Source organism: Heptranchias perlo, chromosome 3 (genome assembly GCF_035084215.1).
Source record: "Heptranchias perlo isolate sHepPer1 chromosome 3, sHepPer1.hap1, whole genome shotgun sequence".
Lineage (NCBI taxonomy): Eukaryota > Metazoa > Chordata > Chondrichthyes > Hexanchiformes > Hexanchidae > Heptranchias > Heptranchias perlo.
Genome location: NC_090327.1, coordinates 126,300,079 through 126,312,337, shown reverse-complemented (window position 1 = coordinate 126,312,337; position 12,259 = coordinate 126,300,079). Strand labels below are relative to the sequence as shown.

Genomic DNA, 12,259 nt, shown 5'->3' with positions numbered 1-12,259 from the left:
TTTATATCAAGCTGTTTCTATATCACTTCCAACGAACATGAATTTGCGAATGGAAATGCTGCTAAATAAGCTCATGGGCCCTCACCAACAAATAAAATACAAACATACTTATCCAGTGGAAAAATGGTTACAAAATATTGGGGAGACAAAGATTCCCAATGTGGTCGATTGAGTAATTCAGGACTGCTACTACACAGTCCTGTGTTCACAAATTGATATGCTACTGGTAATGGAAACTCAAAACAGCTGGGGGGGGGGGGGGGCAGAGAATGGGAAATTGAATAGCCTTTGCAGCTTTCCAAAACGCCATTTTTCTGCCACAAAAACAGAGTAAAGGGATATGCTGTAAGTTTATAATACTGATTCTAAAAGACCACATTAAAAAAAGAGAAAATGCAGGCTGCCAAACACAGAATAAAACGCAAATGGGGACAGTGGCCAAAATTGAGTCAAACTCCAAAAAAAAGGAAAGGGAAACCACAATCTTTTGGTATCTTGAGGCTGCTTCTATCAATGAATGATATTAGTAAGATGTGAGGGCACAAATCAGCCCCTCCCCCCTCCCCCAAGGCCACACACTGATTGCGGCTGAGGGGATAGATTTATTCCTCTCATCTCCCCTCCCCATTTGTGTTGTCAGGATGTGAGACACTGTCAAGGCCACATTATCCAGCCCTAAGTTGCCCTGAAGTGAAGGTGGTGGTGGGCCTTCTCCTGAACCACTGCAGTCCTTGCGTTTATGGTGCTCCAACAATGGTTTTAGATTGGGAATTTAAGGATTTTGATCCAGTGACAATGAAGGAATGGCGATATACGTCTAAGTCAGTACGGCATGAGACTTGCAGTGGAACCTGGAGGTGACGATACTTGCATCATCTTGCTGCTCCTGTCCTTCTGGATGATACAAGTTGCAGGTGCTGGGAAGTGCTGTTGAAGTAAACTTGGCAAGTTGCTGAAGTGTATCCCGTAAATACGGCACCACAGTGCATCGGTGGTGGATATTTAATCTGGTGTCACAGACGCCATTCAAGCAGGCTGCTCTGTCCTGGATTGGTTGAAGCTTCTTCAGTGTTGTAGCAGCTGCATTCATTGAAGCGAGTATTCCATCACACTCCTGACTTGATCCTTGAAGATGGTGGAGAGGCTTTTTGAGATATCAGGAAGTGAAACATTTGTTGCAGAGTATCCAACATCTGCGCTCCTCTTGTAGCCATGTTGTGATATGGCTTGTCCAGTTAAGCTTCTGGTCAACGGTTGCCCCCAAGATACTAATGATGGGGACTCTTTGATGGTCAGGGGGAGGTGATCCGGCTTTATCTTGTTGGAAATGGTCATTGCCTGGCACTTGTGATACATATTTTAACTGCTATCTGTCAGCCCAACCCTGCATGCTGTCCAAGTCCTGATGTACGCTGGCCTGAGCTGCTTCATGATGGTAAGAGTTACAAATGAAGCAGAACACTAAAGAGTAGTCAGCGAATAGCCCCATTTCTGACCTTATGATGGAGGAAAGATCATTGATAATGCAGGTGAAATTGGCTGGATCAAGGAGGCTGCCCTGAAGAACTTCTGCAGCAATTGACCTCCAATGAGTATGACCATGTTCCTTTGTGTTAGACCTGACTCTAATCACTGGAGGGTTTTCACTTGGTCCCCAATGACCTCCGTTTTGCCAGGGCTTTTTGGTATCGTACTCATTTGAATGCTGCCTTCATATTGAGGATAATTACCCTCACCTCTCATCTGGCATTCAGCTCCTCCATCATGTCTGCATCAAGGCTGTAACCAGGTCTGGAGTCAAGTGGTTCTGGTGCAACTCAAAAGCAGCATCGAGGTAACTGGTGAGTAGGTATTGCTTGTGGCACTATATATGACTTCCTTCCACAGCCTTGTTGATGATTGGGAGAAGACTGATAGGGTGGCAATTGGCTGGGTTAGATTTATCTGGCTTTTTTATGCAGAAGATGTACTTGAGCAATTTTCTGCATTATTGGGTAGATGTCAGTGCCATAACTTAATTGGAATAGCTTGGCTAGGGGGTCATCTAGTTCTGGTGCACAGGTCTTCAACACTACAGCTGGGATGTTGTCAAGGTCCATAGCCTCTGCTGTGTCCAATAAACTGAGCCACTTCTAAATGTCTTGTGGGGTGAGCTGAATTGGCTGGACACTGGCACCTATGATGGTTGGGAGGAGGCCGAGTGGCATTGCTCATTGGCACTTTTGGCAGAAAATGCTTGCGAATACTTCAGCCTCATCTCTCGCGCTCACATGTTGGGCTCCACCATAGTTGAGGATGGGCATATTCATGAAGCCTCCACTTTCCATTAGTTGCCAATCTGTCCTTTGCATTCTGAAATGGATGTGGTAGGGCTGCAGAATTTTGCTCTGCTCTGCTGGTTGTAGTACACCTTAGCTCTGCCTACAGCCTGCAGCTTTTAGTGTTTAGTATGCAGGTAGTCCAGTGTGGTAACTTCACTAAGTTGGTATCTCATTTTAAGGTATTCCTGGGGCTGTTCCTAGCATGCACTCCCTATTGAAGCAGGGTTGGTCTTCTGTCTTGATTGTGATGGAGGAGTGAAGAATATGTCAGGCACGAGGTTACACAGAGTGGTGGTATACAATTCTACTGCTGTTGATGGTCTATGATGAGTGACTTGCTCCCAATTCTCCAATAATGCCAACCTGACCAGTCGGTTCGAGATGTTCAAGTGCAGTCCACTACCTATGCTGCCTTCCATCCCACTGAAAACTGTGGCGCCTATTTGCAGTAACCTCCCACGGCAGTATGGCTAATATCAGAAACTGAGTGGCCTCTGTAGCAACCTCCCACGGGAGTATGGCTAATTTCAGTGGTATGGGGATGGTGTTGAAGAGCTCATGTCCTACCACTCTATGGTGCCATGTTAGTGTACTCCAATGTACTACCTATACATTTAAAAAATACTCTTACTCATATCTATGGGCACATCAATATTCTTGCAATTTGTCACAAATAGAATATTGGTTTCATTTTCTAATGCAATAACCATACTATCAATGAGATTATTGCCACAAAATAAGAAAAGTTGAAAATGCAATGCTCATTTGAAGAAAAGACAATTTCTTGCAGCTCCAACTGAACATGATGCATAACACTTCACTGTCATCCACATAATGGCTCTCAAGACAACTAAATTTCTATCTTGTGATTTACTTATAGGCTTATTTTCTCAATTCATGGTTAGCAACCAGTCAGAGACAGCAAAATTGAGTTATTTTGTGTTGTCTGATGGACACAAGATAACAACGCCCTGTAGGAGGCAGTCAGGATTTGTCATTAAACTCTAATCGCTCCTTTCTTTAAAAATTCAGCATCTAAAAAGGTACATAGCAATTTTAATAAAACAAACAGTGCAGTAACACCACACTGTAGTAGATACTATGGGCCTGATCAAAACACATCTTAAAAATATAATTAAATATTCAATAAAAGCCATGTAATCGTTAAAAACAACAATTTGTCAAAAACAAGAACACACGTACACATCCAATCCATATACAGGATTAGCCAGCTGCTAGTAAAATGTCACACCGCATAGCTAAAAAAAACATCTATCCCTGTTGGTTAATTAAGGTCTGAAATTGACCTTTATTCATGGCAAGCATAACTTTATCTAGCAAGATGAGGTTTAAGAAATTTCTGTCTAAATTCATTAATTACTAGCTACACTTCCATTTTTTAAAACAAAAGTGAAAACCAGTAACTGTGCAAAACAAAGGCAATAAACTTAAAACAAGCTTAATTCAGCAAATGTACACAGATAGCCCCTTCAAGTTACAATAGAATCAAAGGACTGCACCAAATCTTTCTAAATAATTCTCAATACATGTTAAAATGTATTTTTAATTGTGTTTTTTAAAGCAATGCTTTCTTATGTGTTATTTTGAAAGGTTAACAAGGCTTTCTCTTAAGGACAGTGATAGCCGCCAGCAGTTTACATAATTATATACCGTGTACACATTTATTTCAAGCATGCTGCCAAATTTGTCCTTCCAAATTCAGCACTGAACTACAGAAACTTCTATTTTTTTTTAAATTTTAATTCCAGTCTTCCAGTACTCATAGCCAGTGAATCAGTAAAATATCAGACACTTATTTAAAAAAAACATAACCCTCAAGGAAAACAGCTTTTGGTTTAGTTTCCAATTTCCTTGCATTGTAACCATTAATGCATGCGCAAAGTCACCAGGAAGAATCCAGTTGTAATGGGATGCTCCGACGAACAGCAACATAAATGCTCTCACACAAATGTAAAAAGATATAACAATTGCCTATGAGTACATCAAGCTGTTATAACCAAGGTGGGTATGTTTAATTGCGTGCCGTTAAACTTTTCATAGAATATTTTCTCTGCATTTTTTCCCATTTTCTTTTCTACTTTATATACAAGCGACTCTACATCTGATAGCTGAGCCAAAGACTGGCCAAATTCATTCGACTGAAAAGAAACAAGATTGTCCTGTAACTCAGGCTAATGTTGATCTTGTTTAGGAATTCAGTGCTCAACAGTTTGAACTACCTGAGCTGCTCATGATAGTTGAATTCTATTTTCCTTGTATCTTATGGCCACGTATGCTACTTTGTAGCTCAAAAATCCTTAGTGTGAGTGACCTTAAAAATGACCGGAGGTAAACCTTGCACAGATGATACAAGGCTAAGATTACATGACACAGGCAAAGCAATGCTGTGTTTTTACAATACTGGTGGATTTACAGAATGAGTTAGAGCAGATATTTAGGTTAGAAGCAGCGCTGGTACAAACACTGGAGTGACATTTACTTTAGATATAAATAAATTACATTTATCGCTCTAACAATTTAGATCAGTCATTTAAAAAAATGAAATCTAACTACCTTTGAGTAATAAGTCAGAAAATCTGATTCATTATTACAAGTTGCCATTTATAACATGGAAGAATTAAGACTGTAGTTATATTGCACATCTTGCAGCAATGCACAGCAGTTTTTGCATTGCGTCAGAAGGGGTCACTCTAAGTAGCAACATCACAAATGGATCAAAAAAAATTAACAGTTTTATGATGTTGTTATACATGGCAACTCTTCCCCCAAGATGAACAATGTAACTGCAGTTTAAATTCGTTGAAATACCTTTGAATCACTGTCTTGTGGTAGAAGATCACCTACAGCAGGTAACCAGTAAAAGGCCAAATTTTGAAACTTTTTAGTTTGTCTGTTGATCTATCTTTAACACTGAACGTAAATGCTTTTAAAGTTAGAAAAGAGCTGATACGATTGACAGTTCCTCTAACTTAAAAAAATGGTTCAGGCAGGGGAAGACTCGTGAGCCGTGCTCAATGCGTGCATTTAAATACACATGCACAGAACACTGATTTACCTGATTAGAGAGCGGTGGAAACAGGTAGTATAACGCCACGCTGTCTGGTCACAAAAATCAGTAAATGGTAACATTGCCATAAATGCACAAGAGTATCAATATTTGAAAATCAAGTTAATCCTGATAGCAATGAGATCTCAAGAGTGTATTAGAGGGTGAATTCTGGACACTCATGGGATCTGTTGGCTTTCAAAAGTTTGCTGCTCACAAACACTCCTAAAGCTGCAGTTAACCCTTTGATGACTTCTGTGACAATCAACACCAAATCTAAAAACTATCATGTTTTAGATTTGGTGTTGAATGTTTGAATTTATCTTTTTCAAAAAAACAAATTAAAGAAATATTCTACAGTCATTTACATTTAGATAGGAAATTTATAGGATAATGAAATGTTTTATGGAAACTATGAAGAGAATTCAGTATTCTCAGGGCTAATACAATGGCATTGATAAACAAGAGGCTATATTTCTCTGAGTAAAATCAGTGTCGCTTTAAGGCAAGTACAGTACAAGTTAAATCACCAACAGCCAAAATTCAAAAAGTAACAGCTACCATTATTTTAATATTGCAATACTTGCAATTCAATGTAACTATCATAATATTTTTAATTGATGTAAATACTTATTCTTTGTTTCTGAACAGTGACCTACTGTTAGGGCTAATCTCAGTAAGGACATTACCAAGCATTGAGTGGTCAGCATGTTTGAATAATAATGCTCACTTTATTCAACACTATGTGGTAACGTCTGATGTAACAGCTAAAATTCTGCTGCCTTGCAAAGCTTATGCAGGGTTTACCAGTAGCAGCATTTTGCTAATCGGCACAAACGGCTTTATTTTAAAAGCAGCATACATTCTAAATATATATTATTGCTCTTGGATTATTTTAACTGCATGTCGCAATTACACTTGTTAAAAATAATGACCATGCCTATGCTTATAATCCAAGGCAAATTTTTAAGGAAATTGATATTATTCAGAGCTAACAATGCTAGTCTGAAGGAAAGCATAATGATACAGCCCATTATTATTCACACAATGACTCAGAGCACCTACCTCGGTGTCAGAGACAGTTGAAAGCATCTTTTTATTAGAAAAACAAATCAATATGCTCTAGAGCTTACAATAACTGCTGCAGGCAATTTGTATTATCACTCCTTTCACAGGGATCCACGCTTAGAATAACTTATGACAATGAATACTATGAAACTACTGATTGTCACAATTGACTAGTTGTAGTGCCTTTTTTGATAAGCTCAATCAAGTGAATTTCCATCAAGTATACATCATTTCCACTTGTGGATAAATACAATTGCATTAGACATGGTAAAATATTACCTTTACATAAATGTGAGCGCTAGCATCATTCATGAAATATTAACTGTAACCAGGATCTATAACTTATTTCCTGAAAATGCAAGTAACGAGCATTGAGAAACTTCTTAAAAGGAATTAGATCTTAGATGGCTTCAATCTGGCTTTGGGTTTTCATTAATCACTTATTTGATCACCATATAAGGCTGCATTGAATGTTTTTCAGAAGAATTGCATAATTTTATACTAAGCAGAGATCAGAACGGTTTCACCTTTTTAATGTAGAAAAAAGCACATCAGTACAAAAACAGGAAACTATCCAAACTGAATTCAGAACAGGAGTACTGTAAAAGCAGTAGCAGTATTGATGCCAAAGGTCCTTAAAGCCATCGCTGCAGCTGGTGAAGATTCTTACCCAATTGAAATGCATTTTATAGATTAAGTGCACAAACCATTTTGATCAATTATGTTAAGCTTAGGTCAACTTTTAAGTAAATTCCATTAATTTTTGTGCAAACTTAAATCATTCCTGCCTGAAAGCAAACACAAAAAAATAAAAATCACCTAGAAAATGATAAAAGATAGTAGCCGACAGCAAAAAGCAAAAAACGTGACTTTTAAAATTTCAAATTTGATTCATTTTTGTTCCTCTTAGGTCAATACAATTTACTCATCAAGAATCTGTTTGGTATTCACAAGTTACCATCTTGTTATGCCTTAACATGTTTGACATTGCACTCGATTTCTGAAGTGGTTGCTGTCTCAAGGCAAATTATGCATTTGGAAACTTGATTTCTGAGTTGCAACAATTTGTGCACAAAAAAGATAAAGTAAATATCTGTAAAATAAACTTGTCAAAATAAATAGGAAATAGGGATGCGAAAGAAATTGCCTGGCCCAATTTTGAAACACTTGGAGACCAATTTGAATAGCTACATTTTACAAGTGCTATGAATAAAGAATAAAGCTGGTTTAAAACTACACTATAACGTACCTTATTTTTGGGATTGGAAGTATTCATTACACTGCGAGTTTCTTTTCCAGTATAAATTACCACCCCTATCACAGTACCTGTAAAAAAAAGGCTATAATAAAACTACATGTCTTTGAATCAAGGAGCTGTTGCTAATTTTCACTGGTACAAAGAGTGTGACTTGACAAAATTGTTTATCATGTTATGAAAAGGCGTGTATGCCAAAATAATAGGATATTTAATATCCACATATACAGTCCACATCCAGGAAATTAATGCTAAATTTTCCAGCGAGAACAGTTAGAGGAAAGAATTTAACATTTCTGTAAACTGTAAAAACAAAATGCAATTTTTTTTTAAAAAACCTACATTTTATTCATTTCCAGAATGAAAATCTATGTCTCTTAACAGGAATTGATTGATCAAGAACCACATCTTATTCATCAATTACCACATCTTACACATCATTTTATTGTTTCAGCTTCATTTCCAATTTCTAAGTAATTTTTACAAAAATCAACATAATACAGTTTTATTAGACTACTCATCAAAAAGCACAGAAAAAAAAGCACATTTTAAAAATATTTGTAAAGTCATCTGGACCACAGAGAGAAAAAAATTAGATTCAGTGAATCACGTTTGGCAGTTAGGAGGGTGAGAGGAATTAGCAAACAACTCATTAAAGGTACTAAATTACAGTAGAGACAGACCAGCATCACAATGAACGTTGTTAACAATTCAGAATTCCAACCATCCGACATTAACAAGCTCTGAAACACACCAGCTTCTCTGACCTTTACTTGCCCTTTGAACACTAAATATAATAGCATGGAACAAACCACGGTGCACATTATTGTACTCAAAAAGATGAGAAAAAATACACTGCTTATTCTCTCATTTGACAATTAAGAAAAATTTGTCATGAGTAAAGAGCAACTAAACGACAAAAATTGTTTTAATTCTTCTCGTTTGGCCTCTGGCATAGTATCATATGTTCAATACTCCGAGGATTAATTTTCTTCTGGCACAGAATGTCTGGAAAAATATCTTAATGTGCTGAGAATTCGTGAATATCCCTGTGGTTGGTAGTTACAGACAAAATCCTGTTTAGACACGCAGTCACTACATATCGAGGTCAATCTGTGGGTCAAGGTCAGGCTAGGGAAGAGTGCTTAGGGAATTGCGTGGGGAACACCTCAAAACCTTCAGCTCCTATTGCCGCTGCACTGACAATTACAGAGGAGACAGGCCACAGATCGATACTGTGGAGGATCACTAACACCAGACTGATGTAAGTATATGAGGGTTCAATGCACAGTGGAAAAATAAGATGCAATAAATCCAGACGATAAGTGTCCCATTAGTATTTTTATTAGTTGATGCCATTTCTGAAAGGTTTATTAATAAGGTATAAGTGGTATATTGATAAAAGGTGGTCCCTGCTGGATATTACAAAGCAAACCTCAAGGATAATATAGCAACGTACAGGGGAAATGCATTTGTTTCAACTAATGGGTTGTAATAAACTATCCTAGTAGGCTACTGCTTTCCCAACAGAGGGAAAAATGCCAATTCCGCCATTCCAATTATTTAAAATTATGCTGGGGCTCTACGATATACATTAGGTCATTCATGGACAAAAAAACTCTTATAATCAGACTCTCATATGGAAGAAAGTGTCTATACACAGTAAAGATTTCCTACATGAGGGAAAACTTCTAAACAGCTTTTCGTTGCATCAAAGTAAGCTTTCACGGCAATCAAGTTTTTCAGTTATGTAAAAGTAAATTATTCAAACTATTACAACATGCCTAGTCACTCTCAAATGTTTGTTATTTCTATTACAGTGTACCATTGTTACCATCATGACAACTCCGGTACAGTGCTAGCTGCGCAAGCACAGACATTATATTGGATTGCACTTCTATGGATCAGCTCCATAACATCGTCTGTCTTCGCCCCTGCCTTAGCTCATGTGCTGCTGTAACCCTCCATGACTTTGTTACCTCTAGATTTGACCATTCCAATGCTCTCCTGTCCAGCCTCCCATCCTCCATCCTCCGTAAACTTGAGAGCATCCTGCCTGTATCCTAACTTGCACCAAGTTCCGTTCACCCATCACCCCTGTGCTCGTTGACCTACATTGGCTCCCGGTCCGGCAACACCTTGAATTTAAAATTCTCATCCTTATTTTCAAAACCCTCCATGGCCTTGCCCCTCCCTATCTACATAACCTCCACCAGCCCTATAACCCTCCAATTCTGGCATCAGCTGCCCAGGCCCTGAGCTCTCATGTTCCCTCCCTAAACCTCCCCATCATTCTTTCCTCCTTTAAGACACTCCTTAAAACCTACCTCTTTGACCAAGCTTTTGATCACCTGTCCTAATATCATGTCATGGGGCTTGGTGTCAAATTTTGTTTGATAATGCTTCTGTGAAGCGCCTTGGGATGCTTTACTATATTAAAGGCGCTATATAAATGCAAGTTGTTGTTATGGATTGAACAAAACATAATACAGAATGATTTATGCAGACATAAACTTTAAAAAGTATGTTAATCTGAGATAGATAAAACTGCATGGTGCAACTGGATTCAAATAGCTGGAAATTTAGAACAAATCGAACTATAAAGCTGCATGAGCCTTGTGGGCAACACTGAAAATATTACATCTTTACAGGTCAGCTTTACTGAATGCATCATCTGCAAGGAACGTTTGAATAAATGTGAGGCTGTATTGGGCAAAAGGACTAGAAAATGTTTTAAAAGAAGTCTCATGGTCAACACTTCAGAAACAAAAGTTAAAAACTGTGGTTAATATTTTTTGCCTATTTACAGTTCTGTTTTAACAATGAATACTGACTAAAAAAATGAGGATGCTTCCATTTAAAGACTGGTATTCAACAATATTCTTTATTACAGAACCATTGAGATTACTAGGATTCATTCCGACTCCACATCTTCTCCATCACAAAGACCGCCTACTTCCACCTCCGTAATCTCCCCAGTCTCCACTCCTGCCTCAGCCCATTTTCTGCTGAAACTCTCATCCATACTTTTGTTACCTCCAGACTCGACTAGTCCAATGCTCTCCAAGCTGGCCTCCCATCTTCCACCCTCCATAATTGTAAGCTCATCCACAACTCTGCTGCCCATATCCTAACTCGCACCAAGTCCCGTTCACCCATCGCCCCGTGCTCGCTGACCTACATTGGCTCCTAATCCACCAATGCCTCAATTTTACAATTCTTATCCTAGTATTCAAATCCCTTCGTAGCCTCGACCCTCCCTAATCTCTGTAACCTCCTTCAACTTTACAAGTCTCCGAGAACTCTGCGCTCCGGCAACTTTGGCCTCTTGTGTATCCCCCACTTCTTTCACCCCACCATGGGCGGCCATGCCTTCAGCCGTCTAGGACTAAAGCTCTAGAATTCCCTCTTCACCTCTCTCTCCTCTTTTAAGACGCTCCTTAAAGCCTACCTCTTTAACCAAGCTTTTGCCCACCTGTTCCAATATCTCCTGCCTTGGCTCGGTGTCAATTTTTGTCTGGTTACGCTCCTGTGAAGCGCCTTGGAACGTTTCATTATGTTAAAGGTGCTAAATAAATGCAAGTTGTTGTTGTAGGATTCATACAGCAAGGGAAGCAGGTTAGACCTTATGAGCTGGTCAAGAAATCTACATTCAAAAAGATGCACCAAAAAGCAAATATGTCAGCTGAAACATCCAAACAGTAATACCTGCTTTGTTCTGTTGGTGGCATTCTCACTGAAATTAAGTCCAACAACTTTCCATGTCAGCAACTTTATATCATAAGAAAGCAAAAACGCAAATGGCTTTATTATAGCTTATGGAGATCACCTGAAGTATCAAGCTTGCACCAAAAAATGCACGATGAGGTTAAACTTCAAAACCTATTTTCACTGACCAGAAAGTAGTTATTTTCCCCGGACAAACTGATCTACAAGATGTAGAATACTGCTACATGGACCTGCATGGAACATTGCTTCAAGACCAGGTTTGGAAGATGTAAATACTCTAGAATCAGAAGTACTTATGAAGAGAGAATTCAGATACTGACCTGCCTCAAAGGAATAAGTTTCTTCCATTAAGCACTGTGCACTATATAGTTAGAGGCCTTCTTAAAGGTCATGAGAGTCCACAATTGAAGTTGGATGGCCATGCACCAAGATTCTTCACTGTTCAAAAAACAGGAAGTCAGAAAGCTGCTCAGAAATAGATGCAGAATGTTCCCATTTAGGTGCACAGAAGACACATTGTGTGGGAAGATGATCCACTCGGTGGTGTACAACTAAACAATGTCCTTGGCCAGATGGTATAGCCAACATCTATTCTGTAAAGCTAGAGTAATGGCATCATCTGGTGCCTTACTGACATCAGGGGAAATGGATTAGCAACAATAACAAATGGTCTTCATTAGTGAATGAGTTGAAAGGAAAGTTAACAAAGAAATTCAGTATTCCAATGTTCAAATCTATTGTTCCATTATACAACATCTATAGAATTGAGACTTTCGATTTTGAATGTTGCTTGTTAGAAGGCAGAAGGCAGAATTATTC

At 38.6% G+C, this 12,259-nt stretch overlaps 1 protein-coding gene across 1 annotated transcript in view; it reads right to left on the bottom strand.

Moving 5' to 3' along the window:
* The window catches only part of atp9b (ATPase phospholipid transporting 9B), a 284,027-nt gene that overhangs the window by 97,718 nt on the left and 174,050 nt on the right, over positions 1 to 12,259 (bottom strand). The window contains exon 11 of the mRNA XM_067981947.1: positions 7,706 to 7,782. Coding sequence (XP_067838048.1) covers positions 7,706 to 7,782 — 77 coding nt within the window. The remainder of the gene's footprint in view (positions 1 to 7,705; positions 7,783 to 12,259) is intronic.